Source organism: Apteryx mantelli, chromosome 25 (assembly GCF_036417845.1).
Source record: "Apteryx mantelli isolate bAptMan1 chromosome 25, bAptMan1.hap1, whole genome shotgun sequence".
Classification (NCBI taxonomy): Eukaryota; Metazoa; Chordata; class Aves; order Apterygiformes; family Apterygidae; genus Apteryx; species Apteryx mantelli.
Genome location: NC_090002.1, coordinates 11,727,947 through 11,748,522, shown reverse-complemented (window position 1 = coordinate 11,748,522; position 20,576 = coordinate 11,727,947). Strand labels below are relative to the sequence as shown.

The window sequence follows — 20,576 nt, the reverse complement described above, 5'->3', positions numbered from 1 at the left end:
TTCCTAATGCAGGCCAGGATGCTGTTGACCTTCTTGCCACAGCGGCACATTCCTGCCTCATGTTCAACCTGTTGCCCACCAGGACCCCCAGGGCCTTTCCTGCAAAGCTGCTTTCCAGCCAGCTGGCCCCCAGCCTGTACTGGTGCATGGCATTATTCCTACTCAGGCGCAGAACTTTCATGAAGTTCCACAAAGGGAAATGCAAAGTCCTTTTGCCCAAGGTCCCTCTGAACAGCAGCACAACCCTCTGGTGCATCAATCACTCCTAACAGTTCTGTATCATCTGCAGACCTGTTGAGGGTACATCCTGTCCCATCAATCTAGGTCATTAATGAAGATGTCAATTAGCACTGGACTCAGTATTGACCACTGGGATACACCACTAGGCCCTGGCCTCCGGCTGGACCTCGAGTTCTAGAAGTGTCATTTTCTTAAGATTTGTTCTTACTTTCTTCATTCTATCTTGTGCTCTCTGCTCTTGCAGTTTCTAAAGAAAAGAAAGTTTTTAATATCATTTGAAAGTAACTAGCTCACAACCCTTTAAGCCTGGCAGTTCAGCCAGTTTTCAATCCACCTCATTGTCCACATATCTAGCCAGCACTTCATCAGCTTGTCTCAAAGGATGTTATGGGAGACAGTGTTGAAAGCCTTACTAAGATGTAGATAAGCAACATCCAGGATCAGAATCTGTAAACACAAGGCTTCTTCTAGTCATCCAAAACTCTCAACTGGTTCATCATCCCTAGGCAGAGCTCCATTGCATTCCAGCTGCTCTCCCGCATAAAGGGCAACTTCCCCTCCTCACCTTCCCAGCCCGTCCTCCCTAAAGGGGCTGTATCCATCCACTGCAGCACTCCAGCTGTCTGAGCTATCCCACTACCAAATTTGAACTCCTAATGGTAATCAGACTCTGCCTCATGAAACTCTGTAGCACTAGACAGCAGTACCAAGACTAAGGACAGGGATCCCAGGGCACTAACAAGCACCAAAAACAAGAAAACACCCTTGATCTAACAGAAATGCCTGGAAGGCATCTAATCCTTAAGGCCTGCTCAGAAAGAAATGATCCCACAACCTCAGAAAGCAAAACATACATCACAGAGGAGGTAGAATCACAATCTTTCTGCCTTTCCTTAACCCTCCTACATATGCCCTTATCTACTGTGGTCAGGGTAAAAAGGAATGGCTGCTGCAGCAAGGGAGACCCATTTAGCTAAAAAGTCACAGATTTCAGTTTCTAAGCAAACTATAGTATTCTCCTGATTTGACTGGCAATCTCCCATGAACATAGGCAGTCAACAGGTAGTCAGACACTATCTTCACTAATGAAGATCTGGTATGGAGGCTTGACACAAAGTATGTACAATCAAGGCTTTTTGGATCAGCACTTAAGCTGATGATCTGCTCAGTACAAACCTTGGGGTATGCTTCTCTCTCTCCTTTTGGGCTTTGGGCATGAAGTCCTGTCAGATGCTGCTCTTACCCCAAATGCATTCCTCTCTTAGGCAATCTCACATGCCCACTTGAAAAAGAAAAGTGTCCACCACAGCTATGACAAACTGTGAAACCTGCAAAAGTGAATGCCTTCCAATGAGGAAGCCATTTCAGGATTCCAACCAAAAATTAAAATGGCTCAAAGAAAGTAGAAAGGGAGACTGTTTTTCCTTATTAACCCTCCCCCACAAGATACTCCTGAGAGAAGCAAGGCAAACTACATTAAATACTTGGGTATCAAGGGAAAGAAAAGCCTCTAGGAAGTTAAGGATGACAGTAACACTGTTATTTATACTGTATAGTGTTTTTTATTATTATGGTAATTGAAATACTGTAGCATTTTTGTTAATCCTTTTGGGCTTAGAAATTTAATGGAATGTTATTTGTGTTTTAGGAATAGTTGTCTTTTATAATAATTATTGCACATATCTGAGAATTTTTTTTTTAATATATATTTTTAATCAAGGAGCCTGTAATACCTTCCCTCCACACATTTGGGCAAAACTGCTTATAGGGATTCTTCCAGTACAGCATCTGATTCTGAAAACAACACTTTTTAAAGCCACTGTAAAATAAGATCAGCAACTACTGACATGTAACACTCATCTTTGGTGGTAATATACAGCTAGATTCAAACAGGTGAGCTCAACCCTACCGTGGTTATCGTAACTAATCTCTAACTCCAGTGCAACTTCACTGGTTACCATAGAGACATTCCTGTGTTTCACCCAGCCCTCCAGGGAGTTTATTCCAGAGTCTGAATAAACAGGCACATGCTAAGACATTGGATCTGTTACTCTGTGCTACCTGCAAGTCCATATACTACCGCATTTGTCAGCTTAGGTGAGTTCTAGAAGTGTCATTTTCTTAAGATTTGTTCTTACTTTCTTCATTCTATCTCGCACTCTCTGCTCTTGCAGTTTCTAAACAAAAGAAAAATTTTTAATACCATTTGGAAGTAACTAGCTCAGTAGTGCAGAGTCACAGTTACAATGTACCCGGAAGTGCTTGGATATGGCAAGCTGGTACTATACTTTTAAGTTCTGACAGTGTTTACATTCTTTTTTCTTAAGTAAGATATAAAATATGGAATTTCTTTACTTGTCAAAATAACCTCTTGGTCTGATTTAAAATACTTGTAATGCTGTATCAGGTTTTGTAACAATTCTAGTTAACTGTATTTCATGACACAGTACCTAATTAAAAACACTGCTTCTGCAATATGCAGTGCATTTAACAACAAACAAAACAGACTGAAGAGGTACGTTGTTTGGACCACTCGCTAGGGGCTGGCCTTTCTTTATATGGTGTTAACACAAGGTAGGAGTCTCTGTTGCTGTATCTCTCAGTATTACCCAGTACAAACATTAAACAACAGGACTGGATAATAACAGGGGCTGGAATATTCACTACAAAAATTCAACCTTTGAGTAAACTCCCAAATACTCTATATTAATGAAATAAAAAGGAAATAATTTTGAAATATCCTATGCTTAATAAAGTCATGAGGGACAAACTATACTGACTGACATTAAAATATTTTAAACGAGATTTACGATGAACACTAGAGTAAGCAAGTGTTCATTATTTGTCTTTCTCAGAATTAAATTTTCCTAATCTTTCTAGGCTTTCCCCTCTTCCACTTTTGTTTTAGGCAGTTGTAGAAAACAGGTATACTAAAAAAGTTATTATGTACCATATAGAAAAATTAATTCTCAATTAAAAAACACATATCTGCACCAGAAATTTGAGATCAGGCATTAAACACATGGCCAAGAGATGAATTTAAATTGAATCAGCTCTTTTTTAATACTGTACATTTTACAATGTAGAGACCACGGACTACTCAAGTTATCCAGTAAGTGCATTCAAAGGAAACTATTATGTGTTCCCAAGGCAATTCAGACAAAGAGGAGAGACTGGATTAAACACAGACAAACCTGCTGCTAGACGTGAAAAGTAAGACATTATTATGGATGGAATACAACTTACGCATTTTCCAATTCTTTTAACTTGCTACCTCGTGGCAATGTACATTGTTCAGGCCACAGATTATGTCTCCCTTATAAATGAGCTCATGCAAACAAAGACACAGAGTGGGTCGGGAAAAACAAGAGCTCCTGATGGTGTTATAGCATCCAGTATTTCAGATAAAGAAGTCCATCAAACCACAATGCAGAGTGCAACTATCAGCTGGAAGACAAGAATCAGAATGGATAGCAGCAGTTCCTCTCCTTTAATAACCATATCACATCTGGCACATGTTGCATCAAACACCATTCACCACCCAAGTTCAAATACTAACAGTTCTTCAGATATCACAAGATTCAAACCTGTTGCGACTCCACCATGTAAATTTTTATCATCTAATAGAACTATAAATGAAACAACATCAGAAATGCTGGAACCAACTGATCAGCTTTTCACAGCCCTACCAACAATCATCAGTGAAGGTCTGACTCCAAATCATACAACCCAGGCTCCAGGTAGGTGTCATTAGGTATTACAGCAGCATTCCCTTAAACTGCTGAGGCCTGACTTGTTTATTTTAGTTGAAGCCTGAATACAGAGGTCCAGCTGTGTTAAGAACTTGATAGCAATATAAAATTAAGTTTGCTTTCACTACTAGTTTGCATATTCAGAGCTACAGATCCTCAAAGCAGCTCACAAAGCCTAACTACTTTTTTATTTTCTTCCAATACTGAGCTCAAGTATAACAGATACTACTGAATATCATGACCAATACATACCATTCTGTTGGAGGGCTGAAGAGGTGAGAGCAGGAAATTGACATCAGCTTCCTTGTGGGGGAAAAAAAAAAAAAAAAAAAAAAAGGACAATATTTGAAGTACTAGAGAAACATACAATGAAACAGAGGGTAAATCGAGATGAGAGGAAGAAAGGAAGCAGAAATAGTTGGCCACAGTATTGCCAACCCTTCTTGAAAAAATTGACAGAAAATGGAGAACTGTTAGCAATATAATAAAGGAAAAGAGTAATATACACGACCATTCCCAGATGTTATCTTTAATTTAAGGTAACCAGGTATTAACAAACTTATTTTTAGCTACATGTGCAAGCTACAGTTCCTCAGCTACTTTAGAGTTCTAAATAGTCAATAACAAAGTAGGAAACCCAGTTCTGTGCTGACCGTGTGTTTGACCTGTACACATATCTTAATGAACATTCAGACTCAAACCAAACCTTTAAAAACTCACCTCTATAAGAAGAAACTGTATCGGAAGTATCATTCAGTATTGCTGCTGAGGCAAAATATAGTAGCTAGGATATTAAGGAGGTTTTAAGCACTGCATTTTCAGACTGTCCTTTTAAATTTGTGCTGACAAAAGCTTTCTATGCTGTTTTATTAAAATCTAAAGGCTGATTTTTGCTGTCTTTCTAGCTTTATACATTTTTTTCCCCAAAATAATTTTACTTTAGCAGGAGAAGCTCATCTACAGACTTCCAAGACCATTCTGGCTGTTAGTTTCAGCAGCACCATTATGTTTACTCTTCTAATGATTATTATATACACTCGTAACAAGTACAGGAAAAGAATTGCCCAGTATTCACACCATCAACTGAATGAAAACTCTGCTGAAACAGGTTGGCTCAACTTTTTTAAATGACATATTCTATGAAGACAAACCTACATTTCCAAATGTATAACATGCAAAGCATGAGACAGAACCATTTTCTGATTCTGCTTAGTAGAGCACTGAAACGCATTAACTTCTCAGACAGAATCCATAGCACTCTGCCAGAACCCTTGCACATATTCACAGGATACCTGGAGATTAAGTCTTGGAGTATTTTAGGCCAAGACTGACAGTAGGTCTGCTCTGCTAAATGCAGCAAAATTCCTAGATGCTTATGGAAGGGCACTGTTACTTGAAAGAATGTAAACAGAAAACTATGCAGACTTTGTATGAACTGCAGAAATAGAGACACCCTCTAGCAAAGCTGCTGTTGAACCTGGGCTTGGGAGAAAGTACTCCTCCAGGGAAAGAAGTTATAAATTAGTATCTGCACATATATCCTTACTAATGAGACATTTAATACTTGGGACACTGAAGGCAGTATCCTCTTTAAAACAGATTAGGAAAATAAGAACCCAGTGGAAAAAAGAAATGAAACAAACATATATGTATTTCACTGGAAACAGTCAAAACACAAGTACTTCTCAAAATGGCATTAATGAAAAAAATTGAAATATTCTGTTTCATTGATAAAATATATATTAACCTATGTCAGTAAATATAGTTAAAACCTTGAGAAAATCCAGCTAGAAATAAGCTTATCTTGCTAATACTTTTAATGATAGTGTGTGTATATATGAAAATATATAAATATATAATACATAATACATTATCTATTAAAAAAAATGTATCAGGCAGAACTAGCCAATAACAAATACCATGAATACCATCAGAATTTAGCTTAAAAAACTTTAATAAAATTCCACATGTAAAAACATCAATATTCACTACTATGAATAGCTGGTAACTGGTAGATTTTAATTTTTATTTTTTGACGTGTATGCTACCTGAAGGATCCACAAGCCAAAGCACATGCATTCACTAATTTTCATTTGCTTTTCCTATGTAAACTGGATGAATGCTTAAAAGTTGTTTTTATTTTCATTTTTATTTAGGCTATATAGTCCACTCACAGAAACATGCATAGTATGAGGCAAATATGATTCTACATCCTTTCTAGATGATTAAGTTTCCTGTAATTTTTCTTAAAATAGTAATAATGGTATATTTGTAATTTTGCAGATGATTTATACAATACACCAGATGACACACTGGTGATATCAGGAGGACTATATGATGCACCACAGACTTACAACCCTGACATGACAGCACCGGAAAATGAAGTTCAAACCGATTATTTACCATTTGAGTCTACATGTGGGCAGTACAAACTTGAATATTTACCTGTTCAGACGGAAAAAGGACTTTTCTCCACCTTCAAGACATTTCAATTACCACAAGACTCACAATAACTATGACATGCAGAAATTTCTTACAATAGTTTTAATGCTTAAGTAGCATTTCTAATTATCCCTGCTTAAGTTTCTTGCCATTTCTTCTAATATAATGTCAGATACTGTACATATACTGCTATGCTGGAAATCATGCTTGGTTAATACCAAAGAAAACATTTGTTTTTCATGTAAAGTCTCAGTGAGCAGTGGTTTAAACTATATTTTTGCAGGAAGGCATTTAAGTATCTCATATTCTGGAATTAGCAAAATTATGAATGTGTAGGCTAGGCTTGATGTGGATTTTGAAACTTAACTTCTATACTGTAAAATTATAGCTTATGGATTTATATGTGAACCATAGCTGAGAAGAGTAAGTAGTAGAAGTTTTATTATACTCAGAAACAACCTGAAAACTTATTTTGGATTACTCAGTCACTAGCCTAGGAGCCAAGCCTGCATACCTGTTGAAGATGTCAACAACAGCAACAGTCAAAATTAGGAATAGGCTATCTTGAAATGAAATAACGATCATAGGCAGGTGTTTAGGTCTTATATAAAGCACCAATCCCTATTAAAATAAATGACACACTGCACATGTGTTTCACAGGTCTGCATTCTCTTTTTGCTGCAAAGTAACCAAAGAGATATTAGTAAGTAACATCCCAAACTAAAACAAAGAATAAGGGATTCTGGATGACATTCTGTACATGTTTTTTAAAACAATAATTAAGGTATTCAGGAGAGGTTTATAGGGATTATTTTATAGTACTTATGGTAAAATAATCTTTCTTGGAAAAAACAGACACCTGGAACTTGTGTTATAAGCATCTCCTTTGTTCTTTCCTTTGGTCTGATTTACAATATTTAAGTAGATATATTATAAAAACTTAATATTCCATATATGTATCAAACACCTCTCCAGCAAGAAGTCATTCTAACTTCTCAGAAAGTTCACTTGTGCAACACATTCCATTTATAAAATATGGAGAAAACAGTACATTCTTTAAGGCCTTTGGAAAATATTTAATCAGTTGCATACAACAACAAAAAAAACATTATTAATATCACTGCTCAACAGATAAGGCGTAAGGAACCCAAACTATTGGCCTGTGCATAGAATTGCTAATCTGAAACAATGAAACACTTAAGTTTTGCTACCCACTTCAGACGAAGACAGGATTTTGTTTTTTCTTAATATTTTTAGATAGATGTACCTGTAGGCTTCTTGTTATCTTTAGGGACTGTAGTAAGTTTTTGTTGCTGTTGTGAAACCCAGATTAAGCAAGGATTAACACCGAAATCTATTTTGTTCTAAGTTTTTTTTAATGCTTGTACGGCAGAAGCTGTTAGTTCTTAGGAAAGATGTCTGGCCATTTAGAACTGTGTTCTAATATATAAATGACAACGACATTTAGTCCCACACTTCACATTTCAGATAAGCCATTTAATGAAATCTCGAAATTGTGCTTACAATCTGAAAATGTAAATATGCATATCTTATTCCTTATGAAGCTGAACTGTTCTTAAACCCAAGTAATTTTTATTGAAAATACAATTTTAAACATTTCAGAACTCTTAACATACTGAAGTAGTGGCTACTGAAAACAAAGCAGTCTAAAAAGGTTAAGAACATGCAAAATGAACCAAAAGCAGGACAACTTCAAATAAAAGTTCATTTTAAAAGCGTCAACATTTAATTCATTAAATAATAATTCACAAAAGGATATTATTTAAAAAAAGAGCAAATTTAAAAGAACAAACTGAATTTCTTCAAAACCAGTATTTTCAATGCCAGACAAAATATCTTTCCTTTTTAAAGCAGTTTTCTTTGTAGTTATACTCATTTCAAAATTAAAAAGTGAGCTAATTTTTGTCTCCAGGCTTCTTATAGCGTAGGAAATGAAATGCAGAAAATGCTCTGCAGGTTGATGTAGTTATGTATCTATCAAGATTATTCATATGAAGGAAATTAATGAAAGTCCTGAATACTGAATACATACTGAATAAGACAGAAAAATGCAACAGTGTACCAACTCTGAAAGAATAATAACTCTGTGTTGTACTAATCAAATAATGTTAATTTCAAGCAAAGAGTTTTTCAGCTTCTTTCATTTTTCTTTTCCTGTCCATTTTAGAAACTGCAGTCCATCCAGCCTCTCGCATTTTTCTCATACTTGTAATTTTCAGTGCAGAGCCTGGAGTTTTTAGGTTTGATGTTGGTTTCTAAGAAGACAAATAAAACCAGCCATTAATTTCTATACTAACTTTGATTAACTCTTCAGTTTGATCTGAAGAAAAGCTAAGAAACCTTTTTTGGTGTCATAGCCCATAACTGTGAAGCTTGAGGATAATCTTTGTATAATTTTTTGAAGATTTCTTCCTCTGAGACTATGCTCTTAAATTAAAAAAAAAAAAAAAAGTTACTTAATCACACAATATTTAGAAATCTCTTTTCTTTCCCCTTAGAAATACTAGAGTATGAAAAAAGTTAAAATATTATGAAACCTCAACAGTTCAACAAAAACAATGTAAAAATTCATTATAAAAATGAATTTATACTTTTTACATAGTACTTTGTGATATAGTTACTAATTTAGTACACAAACATTCCAGAAAGAGCCAATGAAATAAAAAGATACACATACATTTTGTCTTGTTTACAGAACCCCACATCTTACATGCATTCTTTAGATATAGCAGTGTACATAACAAATCATTAAGCACACTATTTGTTTCAGATTTTACCAGGAGGTCACTGTGTTCAGAGCTATCTGACTGAGTATCCAGCTGTAAAAGCACTTTTTGCTTTTTCCTCATACACCCTTCTGAAGGCAGATTTGTGCTTTCACTTTGCAGCTTAAGTATTGGGGGAGTCTTTACAACATATGTCTAGGGAAAAATAAAAAAGACTGTATTTAAAATTCCATTTTCAGTGGTACTTCTAAAACATAAAACTAAACCTATAACCCATTTTACAGACTGAGTATCCAGGCAGACACTAAAGAGGTGCTGTGGAACTATCATCTCCCCCTTCAAAATATCAAGCAAAGATCCAAACTAAAGCAAAAAATACAATATATTGTTTTTCTATTGCCAAACAAGAAGAAAGACCAGGAAGTCCCAGAAGAATTGAGATTTATGGCACACTATATCCATCCTCTTAACTCACGTGCATATATTCAGTTCTTATTCTGAACTGTAGCCACTACAAACAGAACATAACCAAACCTGCAGAAAGAAGCTTTCAGGAAGCCACTGACAGCGATATCAAGAACAAGAGGGTTTTTTTTTTTGCTAGAAGTTAAACTTATCATTTTGTTTGCAATATTAAATTTTTAGAAAGGATAAAACAAAAATGACAGTTACTCTTTTGTTCTGATATAAACGTCACGTGAGCTTCTGACAAGGTAGAAACATACGGCTTTATGGTTATGACAAAGCAGTCATAACATTGATAATTTTTACAGCCACGCAAGTTATTTTCTGTTTCATAAGGGAAAAATGTGCCTTTTACAGACAACACTTTCTTTTAAGATCAAGTAAAAAATACTAGTGACGTTATTAAATTCACAGTCTCTCTAAAACAGGTATTGTTAGTCCAATTTTACTGATCAGGGAAGACAAGTGAAGTAACTGAGCAAGAAAAAAAAAAAAAAAAGGAACACCATTGGTGACCTTTCACAAATTGTCTTCTAGTATCACTGAATAATGCATATTTTCTTGTGGCTACCTACCTTTTAAATCCCTATTTATCACAAAGAAAAGTAAAGTGTCCCCAGAGAATTAAAAAATACAGTAAAAAAATAAAATAAGAACATTTATTACCATACCAGAAGTTACAAACCTTTAATGATGGACTGCACAAGGTACTTTTTGCAGATGCTGAAGGAGACGTTTCTTTATTTTCCGTTACGTTGACTTTTGTAGGAATATAATTTGGAGACAATATTTTTTTTGAATTGATAGATGCAGAGTCCAGATCTAAATGAGGTTTAGGAGTCTCAGAAAAGTGAGTCTGTATTTTCTAAAATTAAAAAAGGCTTAAATTAAGAGCAAATTGTCTTTTATCCAGTGAATATTATTTAACATGAAACTTCAATCAGACTGCATACATACAAATGTCATCAAATTCTATCATTAATTAATAATAAAATTAAAACTACCTTGTGTTTCTTTTCTTTTTCAGGAACTGTATTTTGGGGGGGTTCTTTTGCAAGATTCTCCTTTAAAAAAAAAAAAAAAAGTTATGTCATAGGTAGTAATTATTGTACCTGAATTTAGCTGTTGAACATATGCTCAGCATAATTACAGAACACTGTACATCAAAGATGCATTTCACAGCTGTCATTATTATAGTTCAAAAGACCCGGCCAAGCATGTCACACAGTGCTACGTTAACAAAAAAAATACCTTCTTTTCAGTTTCTGCTTTAAGCTGTTCCTTAAGGGATGACAGTTCACTTTTCAAACACGATAACTCGCTTTCCTAAAAACAATTAGATATTGGAAGGGTTAACTATTCTTAACCTGGAAAAAAGAAAGCAGACCTAATAAAGCACTAAGAATATTCATTATAAACATAAACAAAATTTCATCTGTTCAATACAGCTAACTTATCCATAAAGTTAAGACTTAATGCTTAGAGGTACCTACAATTCATTTGCAGAATAATTCAACTTCTGTGAAGAGAAATGTCAGGATACTGACTTTTAGGTAGACATTGCAGAACTACACTTTTAGAGAGTCTTGAGGGGATGCTGGCTCTTAGAACTTTTCTCAAAGCTAAGCTTCCCAGAAAGGAAAAATGCAAAAAAGAGAATGCAACTCTAGGCTTGGAGGTTTTTAGTTAGTTTTTTAAAAAGAGCTGAAATACTATTAAGTAACAGTTACTTGACCAGAACTGTTCAACAAAAGAACTTTTAATACTTGCGAGAAGGGGGAAAGACAGGAAACTAATACAAAATGTACTTAACCAGGTGGTATGGTTAGAACATGTGCACTGTCAGGAAAGGTAGACAGAAAAGCACAGCATCTTCTATTTATTTTTAGAAACATTTGATATTTTAACACACATATTAAAGTCAGTAAGTAAATACAGTACATGGAAGTTGGTCAGTTGATCTTCACTACTATTCAGTCCCACTAAAATAAATGCTTAAAAAACAACAACAAAAAAAACAAAAAGAGAACAAGAAAAATAAGCATTACACAGGAAGAATTGTAATATAATATTTATATTATATTATTCTGTCAGAACAGAGCAGGACAGCAGCCCTTCCATTAAATTACTCACTGCCAAAGTGTATATCTTACCAAGGATCTTTTTTCTGATGACTGCTCATGCTCTTTTATCTTAAAAAGTTTTAATTCTGTATCTTTTTCTTCAACCATTTTATCATATTGGTGCTGTGTTAAAAAAAAAAAAAAGTTATTTGACTAAATGTTATAATTATATCTATATCTAATCTTAAAACATCACTCTTTTTTCAGATAAAACTACTTTGGAGCTTCAGAAAGCACTATGAACAAACATTTAGACCTCTGCAGACAGTGCACAATAGAAAATGTATAAGTAGTGTTATTTTGTGGGGTGATAGAGAATGCTTTATCTCCAGGCAGCGATAAGTGTTCAAGCAAAAAAAAAGTTAACCATATTATTTTTCCTAATGGTATCTGCTAAATCTACTGTAAAACAGAGTAATAAACGAGGCAATTAAAATACATTACGTTAAACTGTCTAAAGTCACTAAGAGGTAAAGTCCTCGTAAAAACAGGCCCAAACTGACACTGAAGAACATTGCATGAGGATAGTATCAAAGGAAGACTGAGTATAAACAAATCCTGCTAAGCGCAAACATATATATTCCTTTATTCAGCCCAAATACAACACCTCGAAAAACACATTCTCCAGGACAACTTCAGAAGACCACTGCCACCACCACATCTTACCTAAAGCATTACTAGGGGATCCTATGATGCAACTAGTTCACATCATTCTATGATTCCTAAAAATTTAGATAAATAGAATTTATCTGCCAGTAGACTTTTTTTCCCCAAAATCTGAAGATGAATTTATTTTTAGTTGTTGAGAAGTCAAGCACATGTTTAAACTCATTTTCTGAAACTCAGGTCTTTATTATGAAGTTTCATTTTCTAACTTGTAATACTCTGGTTTTGAAAAGTTTTTTTATTTAACATAGTATCACACACTACAAATCAGAGAAATTTGTAAAATCTCCTACCTTGTGCTTTTCCATAAGTGCTACCATTTCAGCAATCTTGTGTTGACATCGGATATCGGTTTCTTTCTGTGTTACTGTTGCTTCATCAGCCAGTAACCTCATCTTTTCTACCTGTTAGTAATAAGTTTCTTCTAACTCATGAAGAATTAAGAACAACATGCTAACAAAAATCTTAGTTTCATTTCTTCCCTCCCCAGTGGGTGCAATGTACAGTCTTCTTACGTAGTCTTCATTTACTTTAAATATCCTTTTCAAATCCTCCATCTTTTACACACTTTGTTAAGATGGGCAAGTAAAACCTAGATTAAAAGTACATCCATTCCTCCGGGGCAGATAAGTACAAGGTTGAATCATGAGCAGTAAGGAGTAACTGAGGGGCAATTCAAGCACTCTGTCCTAACATTTTTTGACATTACCATCAAAAATTGTAGGCATGAAAATATGAATATTAGTAAAGTTATAATCTTATTTGCTTAAGGTGTATTTGTACCAAGAATAGAATTTCTGTGGACAATATCCTAACAAAAAGATTTTTTAGTTAGGTTCTTATCTTTAAAGACATACATAAATATTTCAACTTAAGAAGGCAGTGTTGTAAAGCATTGCTCACAGGCATACACAGTAAGTTCCATTCATGTCTATAAGACTGTTACATATGTGCAAGGAGTCTGGCCTATACAGCTTCATAAAATATATCAAGCATTTGATAAGTTATCCTACATCAAAAACTAATTAAAAGTTGCAGTAAAATTTAACAACTCACTTCTTCAAGAAGTTTATCTTCAGTTAGTTTTTTTGCTTCAATTTCTTTTTGATAGATGTCAACTGCTTCCTTATGTTGCTTGTTCATATTTTCTATCTCTAACTGTAACTTATTCACCTTTTGAGAATGCAGAATTATTGCTGTTAGTTGTGCAGGAATAAATACGCCTTTTTTTAATATATATATTTTAAATCTTACTTTAGAGCAGAATCACGCTGTACTTTTCACATATGTGACTGCACTGTTTCCTATTTAACGTTCAGGTTTTCTCATGAGGAGCTGAACTTTTGCCTGAAGTGAGTTAGAAAACACTCATGGCAACTACAAAAGCAGCACAATAGGAAAGATAGTCCATACCAGTTCTGTGCATCCCAGTCAATGAAGAAGCCCTAGGGCCAGTTAAGCACAAAAGAACCATTCCAATATAAAGAAATAATCTATTAGCAATCTGATAGCATTCTACTTTTTGTACAAAAGGCTCTTTAGTATGACTATCATGGAATGCAAGGTCAGAAAATGAAGCATATAGCCAATAGTCTCCTAAGCCTTAGCAGCAGTATGACTGTAATGTGTTTATAATTAAAACTTTTGTTTAAATTAAGAAATGGAGAAACAGTTTATCTGTAAATAGTTTATTTTCAGAATTGTATTTAATTCTAAAAAAGAGTAACTCCTTTCAGCTGCTAATATTAACAAGAATTTGATATGAAATAAATAGGAAGAGCTTGGGGAACACACACACCGCATAACATCTGGGGACTCTGTACTATATTTTACCATACCTCCATCAGACCATACCAAACAGAAATATCTCATTTGCATTGTTTGCTTCATTCCACTCTCATTCACTACAATTTCAACCAAGCAAGCCCATCCTTGATTGTTTTTTCTTTTACTAGGAAACTGAGGGAATTAAACATGAAAACAGGTTCGGAATCTTCAGAAGAGAGCTTTACAGGAGTAAATCCTACTTGGGATTTACATGTTGCTCTTGAGCTATATTTTTGTGATGAGCCAGATTAAAACCTTTGATGTCAGCACCTTCTAATATTTTTGCACGGGAAATGTTCCCAAACATAGACCTGTGTAGAAAGTTAAGCAAATACATCCAGAGAAGACCTCAAAAGGTCTCTTACCCACTCTCTGTTCCTGACCAAAGTCACCCTAAGTGCTGCATATTCTTAAAAAAAAAAATTACAGATGGAGATTTTACTTCCTCTCTTGTCAATCTATTTAAGATTTAAAATCTTTTATGATCATGTTTTCCTACCAAGAATGTACTTTGATTATAATTTTTCCTTTAAGTGTCTCATTCGAATGGACTCAAAAAAGTCCACATCTTTCTTGAAGCGTGGTACCCAAAACTGGACACAGTATTCTAATCAGGACTTACCAGTGCAGAGCAGAAACTGCCTAAAATGAATAATATAGTTGGTTTTTTTTTAATTGCCCTTTTTTTCCAGCAGGGAGACATTAGTGATTAATGTTCAGTATACTACCAACTAAAAAAGAAAGGTACTTATGAGGAACAGAATTCCTGAGATTGAGATGTGATGCCCATCTCTTGTAAATGTCTGATGGTCCAATTTCCAATGATTAAAAAATGTAAGCATCTTCCAGAAATTATGAGCACATTCTTGTCAAATGTTGAATGCTGTGTCCCAGCTCCACAAAAAATTAAGTATGTGCTTCATATCATTAATTACTGAGACTTAAGAAGTTCATTCAGTCTTTGCATTTTACCCTTATCTCCTACATGAAGTGATTTAAACCTACCTTCCCTTCATAAATACTTGTTTTCTTGCTTTCTGCAGTAATTTTCTTTTTCAGCACCTTATTCTATTAAAATAAAATAAACACTAAACTTTAACAATTTAACAGAATTACGTAATGATTTTACTGCATAAAGTAGGTTGGAACGCTCAAAATTCCTGTTTTCAGCAAGCAAATAACTCTCTTTTTGTTGTTTAATTGTGCAGTTCAGGTTCCAGATCAATTCTCTAAGTAAAAGAGTGCTCAGCTACTTTAATAATACTGTCCTTTACGCTTCGTGACCTTATGAAAGGCTCCCCTTTCTAAGGGGAGGAAAGGGAGAAAAACCCAAGACGCGTTGTACCTCTGGCTCTTGTACTATGTAGCTTATATAGAACATAAATTTACTCCTGTGCTGTACTATAAAGGAAGAACTGATGTAATGATATACTGATTCTAAGCAGATGGCTCAGGGATTTTTCTCTACAATGGGGCAAACGCTGCTGACGGGAAACATGCAGATGTCATCACAAAAAATCCAAACATATTTCTACATTAGTTATTTACAGCTTGTCCTAATGAACAGTTCTTTTCTACTACTGGTAACTGAGACAGGTCATTACTTCAAATATATTGATGATACCGCGTGCTAAACGAAAATAATAAAAGTTCATCAGAGATAGTATTTCTATAATTGCACTTTATAAAAGAAGGGATAATTTTACAAATCAAATAATTCCAAAGGCTATTCTTTAATTTGCTCAGAGGTAAGATTACAAAAAGAAAATGCTATAAGTTACATAGCTATGTCTAAATTCATCACATCAGACTACAACTGTTGAATAGTAACAGTAACCACAAAATACCTGTATGTTTGATGGATTTGTGACTTTTTAAAACTGTGCCTACCTCCTGTTGCAGCTCTTCAATATATTTGCTTTTATTTTCTACCTGTTTCTTTAAGTTATTCAACTAAAAGAGATATTTCAAACATTAATTAACAAACTGCTAAAAAATGACTCAATGTATTAGACATTTTTGTCAAAGTGCTTAAACATGCACATTGCACAAGTTAGATTAATTTGTAAATTAAGTTTGTAAACTTAAAACTGAACTTAAAGTTTGGAAATTCCATTAAGTTGTAAATTTACACAAGTTCCATTAATTCCAATGGAACTGAAATACATGCTAAGATGTTACAATTATTAGAGTTTTAACCACGAAATACTGTGAGAATTTTGCTAGCCCAACATCATCAAGACTAATAGTAATGAAACAGTTTGTCAGCGGTTTTAGAGCTTGGCCAATAAATAAATTCCCTGATTTAAAAAAAAAATCTTATTCGAAATACTCAAGTTCTCTACTATTCATGAAAAAAGGAATGTTCATACCTTATTTTCTAGAATCTTCAACTGCTTTTCCTTTCTTGAAATTTCATTTTCAATACTTCTAGCCTGAAATTATAATTGTTTTTAAATCTAGTCAAAACATTATCAGAATTCTGGTACTCTCTTCAGAAAAAAGCACAGTGGTAAAACTGATACCAATTACTATATTACGATTTCAAAGCACAGTTCCCTCGAAAATGAGAATTAAATTTCTTATGTTTTATATTTATTTTTAAAAGATAACTAAGCAACCATTCCATGCCCTGATTATCTTCAAATTTAATCTTACAGTAGAATGTTGAAATCCAATGTGTTATTAAAAATCTATGTGAAAATACAGTAAGAAAATAAAAATACTTGAACATAGTTATACTGTAACTCATACTACATATTGAAAGCTAATCTTTATCCCACCCACCACTAAATGGTATGGGGGGGGGGGGGAGGGAAAGACGGTTTCTTTGTTCCCCTGAAATAGAACAAATCTGTACTCATAAGCCTCCCCGTAAAGAGTAAACATCCTAGTGGAAGTCCCTGTCTTCTAAAATGAAGGGGCTCAGCATGTGTACTTATGCTGATTTATTTGGTAACAGCATTAAAAGGAGAAAAATCTCACTAAAAGATTGCATCTCTAGGTAGGGATCTGCAGGAAAAAAATAGAAGTTTTATATTTATATTGTGCCCTATAGGTAATGTTATACTTTTATATGATAAAGCACATTACGTATCATACATTTTCTTCACTTTCATCCAGTTTATTTTTAATCTCTTCACCCTTCTTTGCCATCTTCTCCTTCAAAGACTTCAGTTCATTTCTAAATGCCAAATTAGCGAGTATTAGTAAGTATTTAAAAACTTTAGACTTCTTTCACTACTGCTAACCCCCCCCCCCATATTTCAGTTTCTGAAAAAAAGCTGCTTTGTTAATACAACTAATATTCATGAGAGCTTCATAAACTGTTCACTGAAAAGATGCAAAAGTGACTGATAAGTTAAAAAAAGTTACAGGTCAGATATTAAGTATGGAAAAATATTCTTATGGCTTGAGTAAAATCTATTCTCATCTGTAAGATTGTAAAGCACATATGAAATATGGAAGGCTGCTCATTAATGTGGCTTGGGCAAGACAAAGACTACTTCAAAGGGTAATATTTAATCAGTTTAATTTTTTCCACATTTAACCCATAACTTCTATTTGCTTTTTATTTTCTTCATAAATAAGATAATCTAAAAAAAGGATTACTAAAAATCATGGAAAACAGCATATGAGCACAGCATTAACAGCAACAGTGAAGGAATCAAGACTATTTCTTTAAATAACATTGTCCTTTAATATTTGTTTTTACTTGCCTTAACTGGCTGTTTTCTTCTTCCAGGTTTTCTAATAACTTCCTTGTATTTTCTTCTTTTTTTCTATTATCCTAAATAAAGGCATATGTAAATAAAATGAGTAAAACTCAAAGTGAGAGCTTAAACAGTATCTCAACCTGCCTTATTACAAGGGTAACTGCACTTCCTTTTGTTTTTTAAACACAAAAAGCAGTTTCCAATATACCATGTGATTTAAATTGAATGCTGTCCTTCAAAAACAGATAAAAGTTTACAACTTGCCTCATGACCTTCTTGCAGTTTCTTGAGTTCTGCAGCTATATAACTTTTCTCCTGTGCTATTTGTTCTTTTTCTAATAAAAGCTTATTGAAATCCACTGTTAGTTGCTCATTCTTTAGCCTAATTTAAAATACATGGTCAGAGAAAAAAGAACATGTATTTTCAAATTTCCTCTTAAGTTCAATTTAACTGTTATAAAAATATTACTTCACACTGAAATAAGTCCAGGCCTGTATCTGCAAATTTGAGCTTTGCAGCAAACTTAGTACAGAGTAATAGTGATGTGAAGAGGTTCTAGGAGGAGGAGGAAAGAAAATGAGAAGCAACTTCCATACAATGGTTGTTGGAGGGGACCTAGTCCAACATCCAGCTCAAAGCAGGGTCAACATTCAGAAATACTTTCTCTTTGTGTTAATACATCCAAGTCACAGAAATAGGGAACAATTACATGCATGTAAAAAAAATGTATTTTATAAATGTGAATATATAAAGGCTGTTATGTGCTTAAGTTCAACATTTTTAGAAAATTATAGATCATTTGATTGTATATTAGTCACTTCTATGTAACACAAAAATACATTAAACAAACCCAAAATTTTCAGAAAAGATCATACATCTCTTGTTCAAGATCTGCATTCAGTGTCATAAGCTGTTTTAAACACGTTTCTTTGTTTTCAACTGTACCAGTCAGCTGTATTTTCAAATCATGTATTTCCTTCTGCAGAAGAAAAAGTATTGAGTGTACATCTGTAAATCACAATTCAAAGCTGCCAGAAATGAACAGACAACACAAAGCTTCAAGTTAAAATAAAACTGCAGCCATGCCATAAATTAGCCAGTCTGTATCTTTACATCTCTCTAGTGTAACGCAGAAGTGTGAGATACTTACCTCTGATATGAATACTAAATGTGTTCCCCTGTTGTATAGTCCAACTAACCAGTCTGCAAAAGTACTGACATAAGTTACCTTTCTCTGAGCATTTAAATAAAGACATTGTTGCCTTAGACATCATAGGCTTTTGTATTACTTAAATGTAAATAAATAATAAAATAAAAAAATCACAGCATTCCAGTACTACGTGATAGTATAAGCACATATTTTGGATGAGTGCTGAACCATGATACAAAAAATCTTCCCTCAGAAACCTGCTGTCATTATAAGATAAGGCAAGCCTTGTAATGTAATGTAGTTTATAATATATAAATGCTTTGAATACTATTTTCTCTGAATCACTAGTGATACAGTGATACCACATGCACTAGCAGGCAGTTGATTTAACAGAGACAAAGTGTGTGTGTGTGCGCACATGTGTGTGTGTTTCATTTTTAAACACACCAGATAATGAACTTCTGAAATTTCTTATCATGGAAGGCTATAAAGGCAAATAGTATCAGGAGGTTCAAAAACAGATGAGACGTGAACATGAACAAGTCCATAAACTAGTAACAAGGGGAAGAGGAAGGGATGTATCCTCTAACATCCTTAATACACTGACTGTAGGAATGTAAGGGGAACAGACCATAGACAATGGCCAGGCTTGTAGGCTCTTATACTATATAGCATCTTCTACTGCATTGTCAGGAGTGGAGTACTGCACTGGATGGACCACTGGCCAGACTCAGTAAGACATTTCCTATGTTCTTATATTCAAGCAATAATGTGTAACTTAACAATTTATAAAAACATGTTACAATCATTTTACTTTTTACCCTTTACTCAGACCTCTCTAACTTGGAGAATATTCTTCATTTCTTTTTCTCTCTCCTGCAATTTTTCAACAGTAGTCTCAAGATATTTGTTCTTCACTAAAAGTCCTTGAACTTTTTCCTATTTAAGAACATTAATGAAACTCAGTTTAGAAAATTCCACGTTCAGCATATATGTAACAAGCAATTTATAAAATGCAAACACGGTTTCACACCATGTTACTTTAGCTGATATACTTTCTTGTTAGACTAATAAATTTAAGATCCTAACATCATCCTATAATAAAAGTATACTTCACGTAATTCAGACAGAAAAAGAGCCTGTGTCAAGATTTAGTAGGGTTCACAGAGATCAAAGCTGCTTACCTCAGGAAACTTCTGTGATAAGGAGAAAAGAACACCCCACATGCTGGCAGTACATGGAACGTGGTATTATAACCCATGAGACCTTTCTGCAGGCTCAGACTTGTCTATCTTTTCTATAAAGGGATGCGTATCAACTCAGTGGGCACTGCTCTTTAGATAGTATACACTGCAGTATGAAGGACACCTCACCATAACTAACACCCCACAAACAGCAAAATAATCACAACAAATCTATGAAGTAAGAAACCTATGATACATTATTT

At 34.2% G+C, this 20,576-nt stretch overlaps 2 protein-coding genes and 1 long non-coding RNA gene across 4 annotated transcripts in view; 2 read left to right on the top strand and 1 right to left on the bottom strand.

Moving 5' to 3' along the window:
* Positions 1 to 2,209: 2,209 nt before the first annotated feature.
* On the top strand, positions 2,210 to 10,538 carry LOC136994205 (uncharacterized). The gene is made up of 3 exons (XR_010886331.1): positions 2,210 to 2,337; positions 3,327 to 3,352; positions 10,454 to 10,538. It is a non-coding gene; the product is annotated as an uncharacterized lncRNA (long non-coding RNA).
* LOC106485274 (uncharacterized) lies at positions 3,368 to 6,505 on the top strand. Of its 2 annotated transcripts, none has more exons than XM_013943603.2 (2): positions 3,368 to 3,980; positions 6,276 to 6,505. In XM_013943603.2, the coding sequence occupies exons 1-2, from the start codon at positions 3,467 to 3,469 to the stop codon at positions 6,503 to 6,505; spliced, it is 744 nt and encodes a 247-aa protein (XP_013799057.1). In that variant the 5' UTR covers positions 3,368 to 3,466. The 2 variants fall into 2 exon arrangements, 1 of the variants encoding a protein (XP_013799057.1); XR_001292685.2 differs by lacking the exon at positions 3,368 to 3,980 and adding an exon at positions 5,029 to 5,100 and having other exon boundaries at positions 6,276 to 6,355.
* Positions 8,563 to 20,576, bottom strand: part of SYCP1 (synaptonemal complex protein 1) — a 26,151-nt gene continuing 14,137 nt past the window's right edge. The window contains exons 15-31 of the mRNA XM_067310598.1: positions 19,964 to 20,068; positions 18,855 to 18,958; positions 18,243 to 18,360; positions 17,982 to 18,052; positions 17,365 to 17,446; positions 16,635 to 16,697; positions 16,153 to 16,215; positions 15,268 to 15,330; positions 13,492 to 13,608; positions 12,729 to 12,839; positions 11,800 to 11,892; positions 10,898 to 10,972; positions 10,651 to 10,710; positions 10,332 to 10,511; positions 9,233 to 9,376; positions 8,796 to 8,882; positions 8,563 to 8,710 (exon numbers count right to left, since the gene is read on the bottom strand). Of these exons, the coding sequence (XP_067166699.1) occupies positions 8,570 to 8,710; positions 8,796 to 8,882; positions 9,233 to 9,376; positions 10,332 to 10,511; positions 10,651 to 10,710; positions 10,898 to 10,972; positions 11,800 to 11,892; positions 12,729 to 12,839; positions 13,492 to 13,608; positions 15,268 to 15,330; positions 16,153 to 16,215; positions 16,635 to 16,697; positions 17,365 to 17,446; positions 17,982 to 18,052; positions 18,243 to 18,360; positions 18,855 to 18,958; positions 19,964 to 20,068 (1,677 nt within the window). The 3' untranslated portion in view covers positions 8,563 to 8,569. The remainder of the gene's footprint in view (positions 8,711 to 8,795; positions 8,883 to 9,232; positions 9,377 to 10,331; positions 10,512 to 10,650; positions 10,711 to 10,897; positions 10,973 to 11,799; positions 11,893 to 12,728; positions 12,840 to 13,491; positions 13,609 to 15,267; positions 15,331 to 16,152; positions 16,216 to 16,634; positions 16,698 to 17,364; positions 17,447 to 17,981; positions 18,053 to 18,242; positions 18,361 to 18,854; positions 18,959 to 19,963; positions 20,069 to 20,576) is intronic.